At 43.1% G+C, this 19,714-nt stretch overlaps 1 protein-coding gene across 1 annotated transcript in view; it reads left to right on the forward strand.

Annotated features, from left to right (window-relative positions):
- The first annotated feature begins 7,745 nt into the window (after positions 1-7,745).
- The window catches only part of LOC118363827 (ATP-binding cassette sub-family C member 4-like), a 32,353-nt gene continuing 20,384 nt past the window's right edge, over positions 7,746-19,714 (forward strand). Inside the window, exons 1-6 of the mRNA XM_035745079.2 lie at positions 7,746-7,992; positions 9,744-9,854; positions 11,457-11,577; positions 11,726-11,950; positions 12,565-12,654; positions 14,920-15,083. Of these exons, the coding sequence (XP_035600972.2) occupies positions 7,919-7,992; positions 9,744-9,854; positions 11,457-11,577; positions 11,726-11,950; positions 12,565-12,654; positions 14,920-15,083 (785 nt within the window). The 5' untranslated portion in view covers positions 7,746-7,918. The remainder of the gene's footprint in view (positions 7,993-9,743; positions 9,855-11,456; positions 11,578-11,725; positions 11,951-12,564; positions 12,655-14,919; positions 15,084-19,714) is intronic.

Raw genomic sequence — 19,714 nt, forward strand, 5'->3', positions numbered from 1 at the left:
CCTTGAGTTTTTCCACATGTTGTTGTATTACAGCCTATATTTAAATGGATTAAATTCATTTTTACAAATGAATTACAAATGAAAAGCTCAAAGGTTTTGATTCAATAAGTATTCAACCTCTTTGTTATGGCAAGCCTGAATAACTTCAGGAGTAAAAATGTTGCTTAACAAGTCACATAATCAGTTGCATGGACTTTCAAACACAGATTCAACCACAGAAACCAGGAAGGTTTTCCAATGCCTCGCAAAGAAGAGCACCTATTGGTAGATGGGTAAAAAAAAGAAGAAGCATATATTGAATATCCCTTTGAGCATAGTGAAGTTATTCATTACATTTTGGATGGTGTGTCAATACACCCAGTCACTACAAAGATTCAGGCGTCCTTCCTAACTCAGTTGCCGGAGAGAAAAGGAACCGCTCAGGGATTTCACCATGAGGCCATTTGTGACTTTAAAATAGTTACCGAGTTGAATGGCTGTGTTAGGAGAAAACTGAGGCTGGATCAACAACATTGTAGTACTTCCACAATACTAACCTAAATGACAGAGGGAAAGGGAGGAAGCCTGTACAAGGTACAAGTATTCCAAAACATGCATTCTGTTTGCAACAAGACACTAAAGTAATACTATAACAAATTTGGCAGAGCAATAAACTTTTTGTCCTGAAGACAGTGTTGTGTTTGGGGCAAATCCAACCAATGGATGCTGCTGAGGCACGGCTCATAATAATGGTTGGAACGGAGGAAATGAAATGGCATCAAACACATGGAAACCATGTATTTGATACAATTCTTATTATTTCGCTCCAGCCATTACCAGGAGCCCGTCCTCCCCAATTAAGGTTCCACCAACGTCCTTTGAATCTAATACAACACATTACCACTCTTCATATTTTCAAGCATAGTGGTGAGTGCATCATGTTATGAGCATGCTTGTAATCGTTAAGGACTGGGGAGTTTTTCCTGATAAAAAAATAATGGAATGGAGCTAAGCCCAGACAAAGTCCTATAGGAAAACCTGGTTCAGTCTGCTTTCCACCAGACATTGGGTGATGAATTCCCTTTTCAGCAGACAGTGAATGTTCCTGAGTGGCCAAGTTACAATTTTGACTTAAATCTGTTTGAGAAAAAGAGAATAAACAATGTGTCTGATACACACAGGAGCTTGGTAGCACGTTCTCAAAGTATGAGCAAATTCACTGCCCTTTTAACCAAATTCAAGCAGAAACTCACCCCCAACCTGAATTAGCATTTTTTTGCACTTTGCTAGTAAAAACAAAAGACAGGAACCACATACCCAGATTCTAATCTAAGCAATTTAAATGGGAGCGCATCTCTGTGTCATCCTCTTTTAACTATCCCTGTCCAATGAACAAAATAATACAGCTTCCCTGTAACAATAAATCCATAGCATTTACAGTACAATAAAATATATCATAAGTCATAGCTCTTTATAAACTCTTGAGACAATGCAAACATGACAATTTCATTCATACAGTAACATTCATTTTGTCTATTTCATTCCTCTTCTGGCATCAGTGACCCCATGACTTCCATGGGAACGCCCTGCGCTGGAGAAAACCCCTGTGTTTGACCCCTTATGTTAGCCCACAAATGGTCAGCCATCCAAACAATGTCTTAAAACATTTGATTGTGTCTTCACGCTGAGCTTCAGCGCCTGCAATTCGCCAGTCGCGGGTATCACCTTCTCTCCTTCTTCCAGTAAAACAGCATTCCTTCCACAATATCCCCCCTAGACATAACTACGACAAAACAACCAACAAAAAACGGGTCACAACTCCTGCAGCTCTGTCGCACACTGGGTCTGTACATACTGTAGTCAACGGTAGGCTTCGAGGGGACTCTTACGGTAGGTACGCCTACCATGGCAGCAGTAGTGTAAACTAGTTCATCACTGACCTCAACCCAGAGTATCTCAGAGCGTTCACAGTCCTCCCACTGACACCTCTATCAGATCACAGCAAAATCACAGCCTTCTTGAACAGAGCAATACTCAATCATGAGGCATCAAAGCCGAAGAAACTGCATACTATTAAGAAATGCTAAAGATGGAAGGAAAATAGTGAAGCTAACAGAAACTTAACAGAAAACAATTAGCCAACAACATATTCAATTCCTTTCAGACAACTTCCTGGCAGTGGTGGTAACGAACTTAAGTAAAAATACTTTAAAGTACGACTTAATGTCACGACTTCCGCCGAAGTCGGTTCCTCTCCTTGTTCTGGCGGAGTTCGGTGGTCGACGCCACCGGTCTTCTAGCCATTGCCGATCCACCTTTCATTTTCCATTTGTTTTGTCTAGTTTTCCCCACACACCTGGTTTACATTCCCTCATTACTTGTCGTGTATTTAACCCTCTTTACCCCCATGTCTGTGTGTGAAATTGTTTGTTGTATAGTGCTAATACACTCTGACTGGTTCGCGACGGGTTATTTTGTACCCATATTTTGTTGTTCTGGGTGCCGTTGGTTTTTGCATGTTAAACTGCTCCGGTTATTACCCAGTTCTGCTCTCCTGCGCCTGACTTCCCTGCAGCCAGTCACACACGTCTTACAGAAATTCACAGCCGAATATGGAGTCAGCAGGAGTAGGTGCCCCTGGTATAGGGGTCGAGGAGCACGTCCGGGAGCACGCGGCGATTCTCCACCATATCGGCACCGCCATGGACCACGTCGTCTAAACCATGGACCGCTGGGAGAGACAGGGAGTTCTTCCAGCGCCTCCACCAGCACAACCGGGGTCTCCACTACTCACCCCCTCTGCACCCGGTCCCTGTGGGATTCCTCTCGCCCTTCCCCGGGAGTACGATGGGACGGCTGCACGCTGCCAGGGTTTCCTGTTGCAGCTGGATCTCTACCTGGCAACCGTCCACCCGGCTCCTTCGAGCCGTGAGAAGGTGTCCGCCCTCATCTCGTGCCCCTCGGTGAAAGCCCTGGAGTGGGCCAACGCCGTGTGGGGAGAAGGATATGTGGTGCTGGACCATTTCGAGGATTTCACCCACCGCTTCCGGGCAGTCTTCGACCACCCGCCCAAGGGTAGAGCGGCGGGTGAACGTCTCTTCCATCTGAGGAATGGGACGAGGAGCCCCCAGGAGTTCGTGATGGACTTTCATACCCTGGCCGCCGGCGTGGGATGGAACAACATGGGCCCTGATCGACCACTATCGCTGCAGTTGCGCAATGACGTCCGTCGGGAGTTGGCCTGCGGGGACACCACCCTCACCTTCGACCAGCTGGTGGACCTGTCCATTCGGCTGGATAACAGCACCATTCTCACCCAGAGCCCTCTGTTGCACACATGTTTTTGTATGTTACTTTTCCTGAGTTATCCCCGCATTCCCAGCAAAAGGCGCTCGTCGATTCAGGCGTGGCTGGGAATTTTATAGACAGATCCTTTGCCCATAGTTTAGGGATCCCCATTGTTCCAGTGGCTATGCCCTTCCCAGTTCACGCCTTAGACAGTCGACCATTAGGGTCAGAGTTGATTAGGGAGGCCACCGCTCGTCTGGGCATGGTGATGCAGGGGGGGTCACAAGGAGAGAATCAGTCTCTTCCTCATTGACTCTCCTGCATTTCCCATGGTGCTAGGCCTACCCTGGTTAGCTTGCCATGACCCCACTGTTTCATGGCAACGGAGGGCTCTCACGGAGTGGTTGCGAGAGTGCGAGAGTGCGCTGGCCAGAACTCCAGCGCAGACCGTCACCGCAGTGAGGTGTTTGCACCGGGGTCTGGCTCTCAACCCAAAACCTGCCCTTCCGCCTGCCCTGCCGGAAGCTGGGGCCACGGTTTGTGGGGCCATTTAAAGTCCTGAGGATACTGAACGAAGTTAGTTACAGGTTACAGCTTCCCCCCGATTACCGTATTAACCCCTCGTTCCATGTGTCTCTCCTCAGGCCGGTGGTGGCTGGCCCACTCCAGGAGTCTGAGGTGCGGGAGGTTCCTCCGCCTCCTCTGGATATTGAGGGGGCCCCGGTGTATTCCGTTCGCTCCATACTGGATTCGAGGCGTCGGGCGAGGGACCTTCAATACCTCATGGAGTGGGAGGGGTACGGTCCTGAGGAGAGATGCTAGGTTCCAGTGGTGGACGTGTTGGACCCTTCAATGCTGCGGCAGTTCCACCGTCTCCGTCCGGATCGCCCTGCACCTCGCCCTCCGGGTCGTCCCTGAGGCCGGTGTTGGCGCGCTGCTGGAGCCGTGTGTCAAGGGGGGGGGTACAGTCACGACTTCCGCCGAAGTCGGTTCCTCTCCTTGTTCGGGCGGCGTTCGGTGGTCGACATCACCGGTCTTCTAGCCTAATAAAATTTGATTTGATTAAACGCTAAAACAGTACAGAAATACACGTCAGAAATCAATGTAATTGAAGAATCCATAGAATCTAACCACTTCTGAGGGAAATTGGAACACACTAAACAAACGACAACATAAAGAGCTATCTTTCCAAAATGGAGATGTATGGATAAACCACTTCCACAATCTTTTTGGCCCTATAACAAAGAACAAACAGTGAAAACATATAGATGATCAATTACAAATCTTAGAATCAGCTATTAAAGACTACCAGAGCCCACTAGATTTTACAATTAAATTGAATGAAATGCTGAGCAGAATTAGAACGATTCCCACTAAGTATTCAAATCCAGAAAAAAATAAATGAAATTGTACAATCACCTACAAAGAAGCAATTGTCAAACCTTCCTTAACAAATCCCTCACCCACAGGGAGGTGAACCTGGAGAAAAGTCCCCTCAGCCAGCTGGTACAAACCGACCCCACATAGCCCCAAGACAGCAACACAATTAGGCCCAACCAAATCATGAGAAAAAAAAGAGAATTATTTGAAACCTAGAAAAGAATCAACAAAAAAACTGAGCAAACTGGAATGTTATTTGAGCCTAAACAGACAGTACACAGTAGCAGAAGACCTGACCACTGTGACTGACCCAAAATTAAAGCTTTGATTATGTACAGACTCAGTGAGCATAGCCTTGCTATTGAGAAAGGCCGACAAAGGCAGACCTGGCTCTCAGGAGATGACAGACTATGTGCCCACTGGCCACAAAATGAACTGGAAACCGAACTGCACTTCCTAACCTCCTTATGACCATATTAGAGACACACATTTCCCTCAGATTGCACAGAAACAAAAAAATCATTTTAAAACAAATCCAATATTGATAAACTCCCATATCTATTATGTGAAATTCCGTAGTGTGTCACCACAGCAGCAAGATATGTGACCTGTTGCCACAAGAAAAGGGCAACCAGTGGAACACAAACACCACTGTAAATAGAAACAATATTTATCTGTTTATGTATTTCCCCTTTCATACTTCAACTATTGTCACATTGTTACAACAGCCAATAATATAACATTTGAAATGTCTATATTATTGTAAAACCTTTGTGAGTGTAATGTTTACTGATAATTTGTGATTGTTATTTCCCTTTTGTTTATTTTCTATTCCACTTGCTTTTTAAAAAAAATGTTCATTTAATTTTACCTTTATTTAACCAGGCAAGTCAGTTAAGAACACATTCTTATTTTCAATGACAGCCTGGGAACAGTGGGTTAACTGCCTGTTCAGGGGCAGAACGACAGATTTGTACCATGTCAGCTCGGGGGTTTGAACTAACAACCTTCCGGTTACTAGTCCAACGCTACCTAGGCTACCCTGCCGTAACATGTAACATGCCGTAACATGTAAACATGTTTCCAATGCCAATAAAGCTCTTTGAATTGAATTTAGGGAAAGAGAAAAGAGAGAAAGAGAAAAGGAGAGAGAGAGAGAGAGAAGATAGAGAGAAAAAGAGTTTGGAGACGATTTGTCTGCTCCTGCAAGAGCTCCCCGAGCCACTCCTTTGTCTGTGGTGAAAGGGCAGATCAGGGATGGAGGATAGGAGGGGGGAAGGGGGTTCTCTCTCACCAGGCCCTTTACCTGAAGAAGGACCTGCAATCCACTCTTTTATTGATTTATCTTTTCCACTTTTCATCTTGTCCACATTCTGATTTTGCACACATTTTCAGACAGGTGTAGACGATTAAAAGATGCATTGTGATCTGATTGTGATTTGATCTTCCTGACCACCTCTGTAAGTAAACAATCTTCCTGACCACCTCTGAAAGTAGTCAGGAGCGCATTGTGTCTGGATATCTTACAAGTGTAGACAGATATGGACAATGAAACCATTTAAAATATTATTATTGCCACGTAATTTCATTGAAATGATGTAGAAACAACATTGATTCAACCAGTGTGTGCCCAATGGGACCATTGACTTATGGCATCAACATGTGTCTTCAAATAAATAAACACATATTATTTTGAAAGGGTAGCTGTCAAAACATTTGCATACAGGGAGGGACCAGGAAATCTGGTCACAATGCGAACACAGTGGAAAGATATGAGCCACATTTGAATACAATGTGTAGACACGTTTCTGAAAATATGGGTACAATCAGAATGTGAACCAGATCAGGAAAAAGGACGCATGTTAGCGCCAGGTATATATGTGGTTATACAGAGAGAGGCGAGAGAGAAAAGAGAGAGCGATGCTTTAGTGAGCCTTACAGTGGGTCTACACTAGCTTTCGCTGTTGAAAATTACATTCAAAAATGCTTTGTGTCAAGAATAGTGTATGTGCATGCTGAAAAGTTGTTGCTCTCTGTGTGGTTACATGTGGTTCAAATTAATTGCTTGAAGGTTAGATCCTCACTGAGTACATATTTGCCACAGCACTAATATATAACAGATGGTTGTTATGGTGTCACTGTTTACTACCCATTCTGCTAGAGAGAGAAACCAGATCACATCCCTGGAACCTGATAGGCTACGTATGTTCTAAGGATACGTTTTTGTTAGCTGGGATTCAGGAACATGAACACACAGTCAGGTTTACAGTTAGTTTTGTGTCACACCTATATAGGGTTCTTAGCACCGAAGATGCAGGATCCCTATTGTTTTTAATATTTGTTTGTAACCAAATAACAAATAGGTATGGTACATAACTGTTATAGGGGGGCTTCACACACTTACACAGTGATATGTTTGATGTTGATTTGCTTAAACTCTCAAGACTGAAGCTCTCATATTTGTTAGAGGGTCGTTCCACAGAAATAGTGCCTTTCCTTTGACATTTTAAGTAGAAATGGTGCACCAATATTGAATTTTAATAGCCTGTTATATTAAATGAAGTGCCCTTTAATATAGAACACATGGAGAATTCAATAAATTGCAGCAGTATCTTTGTAGAGTTCATGTTCTCAACAAACCAATGCCTTCAATTGAACCAGGAGGTTCATGAACTCGAAGTTAGCTCCAGGTAGAAGTTGCCCTTAGAGTCAACTTGGCTCTACCCCTAGAAAGGATGTAGCATGCAAGTACTATGCAATCACATTTTGGACATTACTGAATGAGACCTCAGTCTCAGCTATTGACTGTCACCAATTACTATGCTTCCACGGCTCCCTGGTTTCCACTAGTTACCACAGCCACAAAATAAAAACGGGCTTTTTCGTAAAAATTCATGAAAACCTAAATGTACTTTTTGATCTTAATTTAAGGTTAGACATAAGGTTACCAGTGTGGTTAAGGTTACAAAAATAAGAATTAAGAAGATACATTTTAGAAATAGGCGGGGATTATGACTTTGGTAACTAGGGACGACCCTGTTTGGCGCTAGCTAGCGCATGTCGTGCCACAGCACAATTCCGACTCGAGATCAGTGATTGGCTTTACATAATTATCACATTTTCTATTGGCTGTCTGTCTTGTAATTTAGTACCATGTGCGTGCAACTATGTTACACAACAGAAAATAAAGTTACAGTTTTGAGGAGTGGAGGTGGCGACCGCACACGTGGTGGACGTTGGCTAAATCTTTGAATAGTGCCAGCAGGGAAATATGGAACCGGTAAAAAAAGATGCGAAGACGAATCCATCGGCAACAGCTAATCTTTTCTCCCAGGTATTCTTCTGGTAAGTCAGCAACCTTCGCTGCCGGGTTATTGAAATGAAGCTGAGCTGGGCTCTACAGATAGTCGTTATAGTTTTTACTGTTCGGCTATTCGAAAGATCTTCAGTCAATTTTAGTTTGAGAGGTTAAACGATTTAGCTGTTTAATTAAATTGGGTATAACGTGATAATGAACACTTATAACTTAAAAAGCACTAGTCGGGTAAAACGCACTTTGTGTAATAAACCAATGTAATTCCATGGTTTCCCCCACTGTGAAATCACAATTTCCGGTTGATTCATAGTCTTGGATTATGTATGGTGCCAAATAAGATTCCAGTAATTTATGAACCAAGAATATTGTTTGCGCAAACTAGACTATTAATCCCCACCTTGTTTGTTTCGGATACACTCAGAGGTAAACCTCTGCGAGAAGGGAAAGGATGAATGCCTCATTTTGAATTGAATGAGACAATCTGTGCCTTTTATTTACATTAAAGCCGCGCTCCAGCAATTTTTGTTGTTCACTTTTCCAGTTGAAAAACAATACCCCACCCCACGTATAAAGACAGTAATGTACAAATGGGTAAAACAAAATCTTTTGAGCAAAATCTCTTTTTTTTTCAGTGCAAATTAGCTCAAAAGAAGACTGGAGTAGGTATTTAAAAAAAAGTTTGCTACGGCATTTGCTGACAATTTGTACATTTGACATGCACAGAGCACACAGTTGGGTACTCAAGCATTTGCAATAAATGTTTTTTTACAAAGAAATGCTACCAGTAGGCCTATGTCACAAATAGAGTCGATCGTCTACTGCAGTGGTTCCCAAACTGGGGGCCGCGAGGGGTCTGCAGTGGGGTCTTGAAGAGGTAGTGGGAGATGAGGAATAACCAAAACTGTAAGAAGAAGTTGTAGTAGTATAATGCACAAGGTGCAATTTCGAAATTGGGTAGTGCATCAGCAGTTTTCCCTCTTGTCATTGCAGACCTTAGAGCTATTTATAACTTGTCAGAAATGTCCAGGTGATTATGAAAGTAGTGATCGGGGAAAAACGATAGATCAAAAATAATATCCTGATTATGTAGCTATCGTTTTGACTATCCCAACATTATTTTTGTGCTAGTTTGCTGTAGCTGTACCATATCTCCAGTATTTTTTTCCCCTTCATAGCATGTTCTCTATCTTCTTTTTAAATAGGGAGTCAATTCATTTCACCACTTTTTTATTTCCATGACAGATCAAAACTCGTGTTCTCATAGCTCTCTCATGTCCCTCTGCAGCAGACATATGGTGAGCAATATGTTTGGGACATTGAATCACAATAAAAAAATTGCAGCATTGAATCACAATGCATATCATATCGACACGTAAGAATCAGGATAATATTACATCGTGAGGTCCCTGGTAAATTCCCAGCCCTAGATGAAAGGGGAGCATGAGTGAAAAAGTTTAGGATGTTTCCCAAACTCGGCCCTGGAGCCTCCCGGAGTGCACATTTCGTTTTCCCCCCTATCATTACACAGTGATTAAAATAACTAACTCATCATCAAGATTTTATTATTTGAATCAGCTGTGTAGTGCTAGGAAGAAAAAAAACTGGAAACAAAACATGCACCCATGGGGGGCCCCAGGAAGGAGTTTGGGAACCCCTGGTCTAGTGCATGCATTGCCCTGCTCATCCTGAATGTAACACTATATGTATTAAACACTTCTCTTCATCTCTAGCTCTGTTTTCTTCCCCTTTTCCATATATTCTCTCTTCCCCTTTTCATTAGCTGGCTAAATCCTTTGTTCCGCATTGGATACAAACGAAGGCTAGAGGAGGATGACATGTACAAAGTGCTTCCGGAGGATGGGTCTGAAAAACTGGGAGAAGAGCTACAGAGGTATGGCAAACGTATAATAAACGTATAATTTTGAACCAAGACAGAAGTGGCCTGATGAATTGTGGTTAATTAAGCCCAAACATCACCTTAAATGAAACGTAATAGCGGAATTGCCTTCAAACCAGTTGCCTATCGCCCACCTGAGGATGTTTATCCTACCACTACTATACACCAAGCATATCATGAAAGCCATATCCTTTTGGCTGTTTATCCTTTGATAAATGGGTGGAAAGGAGTTGCAGCATTTAACATGTCCTTGTTAATATTGTACATGCTGCCTGTCCTGTCTGCTTTCAAGGACAGTTATAAAATGACTCAATAAAAGGAAGCATGCATACCCTCCTGTAAATGAGGGAAAAAAATAAACGAACTGTTTCAGCATTGTGAATATTGACCTATCCAACCTGGCCTCAGGGAGATTTGTAGGATTTGGAATGTACACTTGACTCCCTCCATTTAGTATAGGTTACCTTACAAAATGTAAGAACTATTGTACCACATCATACATATTGGATGACTGACTGTATCAAGCATCTTGGAGGACGTATAGTATTATACATCTTTCTCTGGGGCCGGGCTTCTTGTTGCGTTGTTAGTATTTGTGGCTAACGTTAGTGGCTAAAGCAGCAGGTTAGGAGTATTTGCTTAGCAGGTATGGAGAATTTAAGTTGAGGTTAGGGGAAGGGTTGGCTAAAATGCTACAGTTGTCCCCGACGTGCCTAAAACATGCAACCTTTGAGTTGCTGGACAGACCCATGCTCCCTGACCTACTTTTGTTTCTGTCTTAAGTAACCGGACCATTATTCTATTCGCAACGTAGCGTATCATACTAAAGGGAGGTACACGCATGTAAATAACATATCCTACGTGTGTTAAATGTGGTCATGCTGATCAATCCGTAGTCTTTAACTAAACAGGGGTGTCAAACATTGCAGGGGGTCCATTTCGGCCCGCAGGTGGTTTGAGTAATATAAACTATTTTAAAATATTGTTTTTGCAGGGAAAACTACCTCGATATATTTTAAAATGACGAATCAATGTAGTTACTTCAGAACTATTTAAAGGTGTCCCATGTGTGATCTGGCGACACATTGGTGTGTAATTAGGACATTCAAGACTGATCTGATATCGTTTTATATTATGAACCTTCAGTGAGTTTCTTTGAGTTACACATTCATACTCTAAGATTCAGACAGAGCAATGGATGCAAACACTGACCATCCACGAGGTCGGAATTATAGTTTTAACCATGGTTTGAAGATGTATAGTGTTTGCTTACAATGACATTGTTTAGACACAGTGGAGTAAAACAAGCTTATTTTGTGTTGTGATGGATTAAGACAGTTGAACTAAGCTCACAAATCAATGGCTATATAATCATTCAATTAAATGTAAAGAAATGGATGTACCAATCCTAGATTGCCCCTTTAAGGGTAATTGTATCACCACATGATGCAATGCAGAGTTGAACATCCAGGTACCTATAGGGATACCTTGCGTCGTCGGTCCTCGCCTCCTCAAAACTCATTGGCGAGGACGAGAGAAATCAAGTCATTGCAATTGAGATTCTCCCAAAGTAAAATGAAAGCCATCTCTCCACAGTCTTTGGGACCATGAGGTGCAGAAGGCTGCCAAAGATCTCAGGCCTCCCAAACTCACCAAAGTCCTGATCAAGTGCTACTGGAAACCCTATGCAGTGTTGGGGATCTTTACTCTTATTGAGGTATGTAGAAGAAAAAACACGACCTGTGTAAGACTTACTGGTACCCTGCTAGGGAATTCATGATATCTTAGCCATGTTTTATATATCAAGCTGTGGATTCACCTCATATCCTCTGTATTCTCTACCTCTTCTCTTGTTCCCCCAATAGGAGGTGATTAAGGTGATCCAGCCAGTGTTCTTGGGAAAGCTGATCCAATACTTTGAGAAGTACGATCCTGATAACATGGACGCACTGTATGAGGCCTTTGGCTACGCTGCTGGTGTCTGTCTGTCCACCCTGATCTTGGCCGTCACGCATCACCTTTACTTCTTCCATGTCCAGAGGACCGGCATGAAAATGCGAGTAGCCATGTGTCACATGATCTACAAGAAGGTCAGTATAAGAGACACATGCCTACAGACCTTTTTTTATTTTTTTACCTGTTTTTTTCAAGGTTGTATCTGATGTCCTGAACTTGAACTTGGCAGACTAAAGGATGAGCCACCCTCCCTCTAGGGCACATGTCAAACTCATTCCAGAGGGCCAAGTATCTGCGGGTTTTCGCTCCACCCTTGTACTTCATTGATTAATTATGGTCACTGATTAGTAAGGAACTCCCCTCACCTGGTTGTCTAGGTCTTAATTGAAAGGAAAAACCTGCAGACACTTGGCCCTCCTTGGTTTGAGTTTGACACCCCTGCTCTAGGGCAGTATTTCCCAACCCATACGTTTCACTTTTTTAAACCTTAGCTTGCACACCTGATTCAATTAGTCAAGGGGTTGATGATTTAAAGAGTAATTCAATCTGGTGTGCCAGTTTAGGGCTACATACAAAATGTGAAACAACTAGTGGTCCCTGAGGAGAGGGCTGGGAAACCCTGCTCTAGGGTATGACTGCCTTTTCCAAACTGACATGTAGGTATTTTCTTCTTCGTATTGTGACAAATGACCTGGTTATTTATTGAGTTTGCAATAATTAAGTTGGTAATGTATATGTCACCCCATAGGCCCTGTGTCTCAGCAGTGCAGCGATGGGAAAAACAACCACAGGCCAAATAGTGAACCTGCTATCCAACGATGTCAACAAGTTTGATGAGGTATGAACCCTGTAATGCATTTTGTTTTGTCACTTTGCATATTGCTCACTTAGTGTACTAGCAACAGTAGAAAAAGCTGTTGCAAATGAACCTATATTTTAACCTCTTAAGACTAGGCCTCAATACTGCCCCCTTTGGAGGAAGTGCGTGCCCATAGTAAACTGAAAATATTTTTTCCCAAAATTGCTAATATATGCATATAATAATTATTATTGAATAGAAAACACTCTAAAGTTTCTAAAACCGTTTAAATTATGTCTGTATGTAAAGCAGAGCTCTCAGGGCAGCCTTTCTCCCAAACTCTCTCTTGTCAAGAGAAAAGTTGGGTCAACTTTGACGTCATCGCCCCCACCCTTCCCAGACAGCTACCGATCTGGGAACAGTATGTATGTGTTCAGCGCGATGCCTGCGGCGCGTTCATTGTGAGAATCCCGCGAGCCCTCGTCGTTTGGCGGGCGAAAATGTTAGTGTCACTCTCAAATACATGCACTCTATTGCGCGCGGCCGATTTGGGGCACGTTCTTTTCCAAGTAACAGCAATTGAAGGCGGTTTGTCTGTTCGCGCTGATCATTGTTTTACATGTTAAAAACATCATAAAGCTCGATTCTGCACATAGTTTGACCAGTTTAGTCGACATATAATATGTAAATTTGAAGTTTTGATGCGCAAGAGTGCGGGACCAGAAGTCATTTTGGGTGCATTTCAGCTGAAGCTGTTAGCATATGCTAATACAGAGACACACAACGTGAAACCAAACGATGTATTGGGTAAGTATGACTCCTTCTACGTCTTCTGATCGAAGAACATCAAAGGTAAGGGAATATTTATGTGGTTATTTTGGGTTTCTGTGGACTCCAAACGTAGAGGAGACATACTGCTAATATCTGAGCGCCGTCTCATTGTATAGCCTGTAACGTTAAAAATAAATGTAATACAGCGGTTGCATTAAGAAGAAGTGTATCTTTGTAACTATATGTAGAACATGTATATTTAGTCATGTTTATTGCTTGTTATCTGACGTTATCTGTCGGAGCTATCATCATTTCTCCGGACATTTGAGTAGCATTTTTTGAAATGTCGTCATTGTAAACAGAGATTTATGGATATAAATGGCATATTATTGAAAAAAAAATGTATCGTGTAACATGTACTATTACTGTCATCTGATGAAGATTTTCAAAAGGTTAGTGAATGATTTATTTTTTAATCCTGCTTTTATAATTTTATATTTTCTGGGACAAAATGGCTGCCTCTCGTCTTTTGTTTCGGTGGTGGTCTAATATAAATATGTGCTATGTTTTCGCCGTAAAACATTTTAGAAATCTGACTTGCTGGGTAGATGAACAAGGTGTTTATCTTTCATTTGAGCTATTGGACTTGTTAATGTGTGGAGGTTAAATATTTCTAAGAATATTTTTTTGCATTTTGCGTTATGGTAATGAGCTTGAGCCGTAGTCACGATACCGGATCCGGGATGGGTCGCCGCAAGAAGTTAAGACCTTTTGCTCCACTGTGCAGACAGACAGACCCAATCCAATATCAGCTGTGTTACTTCAACCCTGGAAGTCGCACAAGGCCGACTGAGTTATTAACCTGCATGGTGCCAGTCAAAGTAACACTTGAGTTTTTAAAGTACAGTACTGTGCATTTTGATAAATGTTAGAGTCACAGGCTTCTCCGGGCACCTGGCAGACAAATTTTGACTTGTTACTCCAGTGTTTCCCAATTCTGGTCCTCCAGTACCCCCAACAGTACACACTTTTATTGTAACACTGTGCAAGTGCACCTGATTAAACTTGTCAACTAATCATGAAGTCCTCAATGAGTTGAATGAGGTGCGTTTGTCCAGGGCTACAATGAAACTGTGTACTGTCAGGGGTACTCGAGGACCACTGTTGGGAAACACTGCCCTACTCCACCCTGCTGTTTTATTGCATATTGTGGTCAATGATTCAAAGTCTAGGAAAGGTGCTGCTACATATTACTGTTTCGAACATGGCTGAATGGAACGTGCACAGTTGCATTCAGTGACTGTAGCATCAATCTACAGTGTAGATGAAGCAGCCATGTTATAGATGTAACACGGGTCAAGAACACGGGTCTACAACTCATGGCTTGTGGGCCACATCAGGCCCATACGTCACTTGTGGTGGCCTGCTGGAGGGAATTTGAGACAACTGATGTACCATAACCTCCCAAAATCTTGTTCTTGTTTAGAAACACTCACCCTATGAGTTCCAACACATGATCCCTCTTGGTTACAGGTAACTATTTTCCTGCACTTCCTGTGGGTAGGGCCTCTCCAGGCGGCGGCCGTCCTGGGGCTGCTGTGGGTGGAGATCGGCCCATCATGCCTCGCAGGCATGGCCGTCCTCGTCATCCTTATGCCAACGCAGACTATGTTTGGAAGGCTCTTCTCCAAGTTCAGGTAACACACAATGTAGATAGGAGTCTGAGCTTAAGATTTTTCAAAATACGCAGGGAGGTCAGTGAGTGCCTTTTCTTGCCCAATATGAAACCCAATGAACATACCAATTGCTTTACAAACTGATCTTTGGCCTGCTTTTATGATGTGTAATGATTATCCCTAGAATAGACCATATGAGAACATAATCCTAACCCTAGTGTTGAACTTTTTTTTTATTTCACCGTTATTTAACCAGGTAAGCTAGTTGAGAACAATTTCTCATTTACAACTGCGACCTGGCCAAGATAAAGCAAAGCAGTGCAACAGAAACAACAACACATTACACATGGAATAAACAAGCGTACAGTCAATAACACAATAGAAAAAGTCTATATACAGTGTGTGCAAATTAAATGAGGTGAGGTAATAAAAAAGCCATAGTAGCAAAGTAATTACAATTTAGCAGATTAACACGAGTGCTAGATGAGCAGATGATGGTGTGCAAGTAGTGATACTAGTGTGCAAAAGAGCAGCAAAGTAAATAAAAACAATATGGGGGATGAGGTAGGGCTATGTGCAGTGATCGGTTAGCTGCTGTTTAAAGTTAGTGAGGGAAATGTAAGTCTCTAGCTTCAGCGATTTTTGCAATTAATTCCAGTCACTGGCAGCAGAGAACTGGAAGGAAAGGTGGCCAAAGGAGGTGTTAGCTTTGGGGATGACCAGTGAGCTATACCTGCTGGAGCGTGTGGGTATTGTTATCGTGACCAGTGAGCTAAGAAGGCAGAGCTTTACCTAGCATAAACTTTTTTTCTTCATTTATCTGTTATTTTACCAAGTAAGTTGACTGAGAACACGTTCTCATTTACAGCAACGGCCTGGGGAATAGTTACAGGGGAGAGGAGGGGGATGAATGAGCCAATTGTAAACGGGATTATTAGGTGACCGTGATGGTTTGAGGGTCAGATTGGTAATTTGGTCAGGACACCGGGGTTAACATCCCTAATCGTACGATAAGTGCCATGGGATCTTTAATGACCTCAGAGTCAGGACAACCGTTTAACTTCTTGCGGCGACCCATCCCGGATCCGGTATCGTGACTACGGCTCAAGCTCATTACCATAACGCAAAATGCAAAAAAATATTCTTAGAAATATTTAACCTCCACACATTAACAAGTCCAATAGCTCAAATGAAAGATAAACACCTTGTTCATCTACCCAGCAACTCAGATTTCTAAAATGTTTTACGGCGAAAACATAGCACATATTTATATTAGACCACCACCGAAACAAAAGACGAGAGGCAGCCATTTTGTCCCAGAAAATATAAAATTATAAAAGCAGGATTAAAAAATAAATCATTCACTAACCTTTTGAAAATCTTCATCAGATGACAGTAATAGTACATGTTACACGATACATTTTTTTTTCAATAATATGCCATTTATATCCATAAATCTATGTTTACAATGACGACATTTCAAAAAATGCTACTCAAATGTCCGGAGAAATGATGATAGCTCCGACAGATAACGTCAGATAACAAGCAATAAACATGACTAAATATACATGTTCTTCATATAGTTACAAAGATACACTTCTTCTTAATGCAACCGCTGTATTACATTTATTTTTAACGTTACAGGCTATACAATGAGACGGCGCTCAGATATTAGCAGTATGTCTCATCTACGTTTGGAGTCCACAGAAACCCAAAATAACCACATAAATATTCCCTTACCTTTGATGTTCTTCGATCAGAAGACTTAGAAGGAGTCATACTTACCCAATACATCATTTGGTTTCACGTTGTGTGTCTCTGTATTAGCATATGCTAACAGCTTCAGCTGAAATGCACCCAAAATGACTTCTGGTCCCGCACTCTTGCGCATCAAAACTTCAAATTTACATACTATATGTCGACTAAACTGGTCAAACTATGTGCAGAATCGAGCTTTATGATGTTTTTAACATGTAAAACAATGATCAGCGCGAACAGACAAACCGCCTTCAATTGCTGTTACTTGGAAAAGAACTTGCCCCAAATCGGCTGCGCGCAATAGAGTGCATGTATTTGAGAGTGACACTAACATTTTCGCCCGCCAAACGACGAGGGCTCGCGGGATTCTCACAATGAACGCGCCATTTGAAAGCAGGCATCGCGCTGAACACATACATACTGTTCACAGATCGGTAGCTGCCTGGGAAGGGTGGGGGCGATGACGTCAAAGTTGACCCAACTTTTCTCTTGACAAGAGAGAGTTTGGGAGAAAGGCTACCCTGAGAAATCTGCTTTACATACAGACATAATTTAAACGGTTTTAGAAACTTTAGAGTTTTCTATTCAATAATAATTATTATATGCATATATTATCAATTTTGGGAAAAAATATTTTCAGTTTACTATGGGCACGCACTTCCTCCAAAGGGGGCAGTATTGAGGCCTAGTCTTAAGAGGTTAACGGCCCATCTGAAAGACGGCACTCTACACAGGGCAGTGGGATATTTTTTATGACCAGAGGAAAGAGTGCCTCCTACTGGCCCTCCAGCAGCATCTGGTCTCCCATCCAGGGACTGACCAGGACCAAACCTGCTTAGCTTCAGAAGCAAGACAGCAGTGGTATGCAGGGTGGTATGCTGCTGGCACTTATAGATGACCTGGAGCCAGTGGGTCTGGCAACGAATATGTAGCAAGGGCCAGCCGACTAGAGCATACAAGTCACAGTGGTGGGTGACAAAACGGATGGCACTGTGATAGACTACATCCAATTTGCTGAGTAGAGTATTGGAAGCTATTTTGTAGATGACATCATCGAGGATCGGTAAGATAGTCCGTTTTTATTAGGGTAAGTTTGGCGGCGCCAGTGAAGGAGGCTTTGTTGTGAAATAGAAAGCCGATTTCTAGATGAGATTTTTGGGTTGGAGATTTCTGGAAGGAGAGTTTACAGTCTAGCAAGACACCTAGGTATTCGTAGTTGTCCACGTATTCTAGGTCAGAACCGTCCAGAGTAGTGATGCTAGTCGGGTGGGCGGGTGCGGGCAGCGAACGGTTGAAAAGCATGCATTTGGTTTTACTAGCTTTTAAGAGCAGTCGGAGGCCACGGAAGGAGTGTTGTAATGGCATTGAAGCTCGTTTGGAGGTTTGTTAACACAGTGTCCAAAGAAGGACCAGATGTATACAGAATGGTGTCGTCTGCGTAGAGGTGGATCGGGGAATCCCCCGCAGCAAGAGCGACATCGTTGATATATACAGAGAAAAGAGTTGGCCTGAGAATTCAACCATGTGGTACCCCCATAGAGACTGCCAGAGGCCTGTACAACAGGCCCTCCGATTTGACACACTGAACTCTGTCTGCGAAGTAGTTGGTGAACCAGGCGAGGCAGTCATTTGAGAAACCAAGGCTATTGAGTCTGCCGATAAGAATACGCTGATTGACAGTCGAAAGCCTTGGCCAGGTTGAAGATGGCTGCGCAGTACTGTCTTTTATCGATGGCTGTTATGATATCGTTTAGTACCTTGAGCGTGGCTGAGGTGCACCCATGACCAGCTCGGAAACCAGATTGCACAGCGGAGAAGGTACGGTGGGATTTGAAATGGTCAGTGATCTGTTTATTAACTTGGCCTTCGAAGACTGTAGAAAGGCAGGGCAGGATGGATATAGGTCTATAACAGTTTGGGTCTGGAGTGTCTCCCCCTTGAAGAGGGGGATGACCGCGGCAGCTTTCCTATCTTTAGGGATCTCGGACGATACGAAAGAGCGGTTGAACAGACTGGTAATAGGGGTTGCAACAATGGCAGTGGATCATTTTAGAAAGAGAGGGTCCAGATTGTCTAGCCCAGCTGATTTGTACGGGTCCAGGTTTCGCAGCTCTTTCAGAACATATGCTATCTGGATTTGGGTGAAGGAGAAGCTGGGGAGGCTCGGGCAAGTAGCTGCGGGGGGTGCGGAGCTGATGGCCAGGGTTGTGTTAGCCAGGAGGAAAGCATGGCCAGCCGTAGAGAAATGCTTATTGAAATGTTATCATGGATTTATCGGTGGTGACCGTGTTACCTAGCCTCAGTGCAGTGGGCAGCTGGGAGGAGGTGCTCTTGTTCTCCATGGACTTTAGTGTCCCAACACTTTTTGGAGTCAGAACTACAGGATGCACATTTCTGTTTGAAAAAGCTAGCCTTTGCTTTCCTAACTGACTGTGTGTATTGGTTCCTGACTTCCCTGAACATTTGCATATCGCGGGGACTATTCAACGCTATTGCAGTCCACCAAAGGATGTTTTTGTGCTAGTCAAGGGCAGTCAGGTCTGGAGGGAACCAAGGGCTATTCTTAGTTCTACATTTTTCGAAAGGGGCATGCTTATTTAAGATGGTGAGGAAATTACTTTTAAAGAATGGCCAGGCATCCTTGACTGACGGGATGAGGTCAATATCCTTCTAGGATACCCGAGCCAGGTCGATTAGAAAGGCCTGCTCGCAGAAGTGTTTTAGGGAGCGTTTGACAGTGATGAGGGGTGGTCGTTTGACCGTGGACCCATAGTGGATGCAGGCAATGATCACTGAGATCCCTTTGTAGGGCAAGTTGGTCAGGATGAAGATAGATGGGGTGCAATCAATTCACACATGGTGTCCAGGGCACAGCTGGGAGCTGAGGGGGGTCT

The sequence above is a fragment of the Oncorhynchus keta genome, chromosome 30 (genome assembly GCF_023373465.1).
Source record: "Oncorhynchus keta strain PuntledgeMale-10-30-2019 chromosome 30, Oket_V2, whole genome shotgun sequence".
Classification (NCBI taxonomy): Eukaryota; Metazoa; Chordata; class Actinopteri; order Salmoniformes; family Salmonidae; genus Oncorhynchus; species Oncorhynchus keta.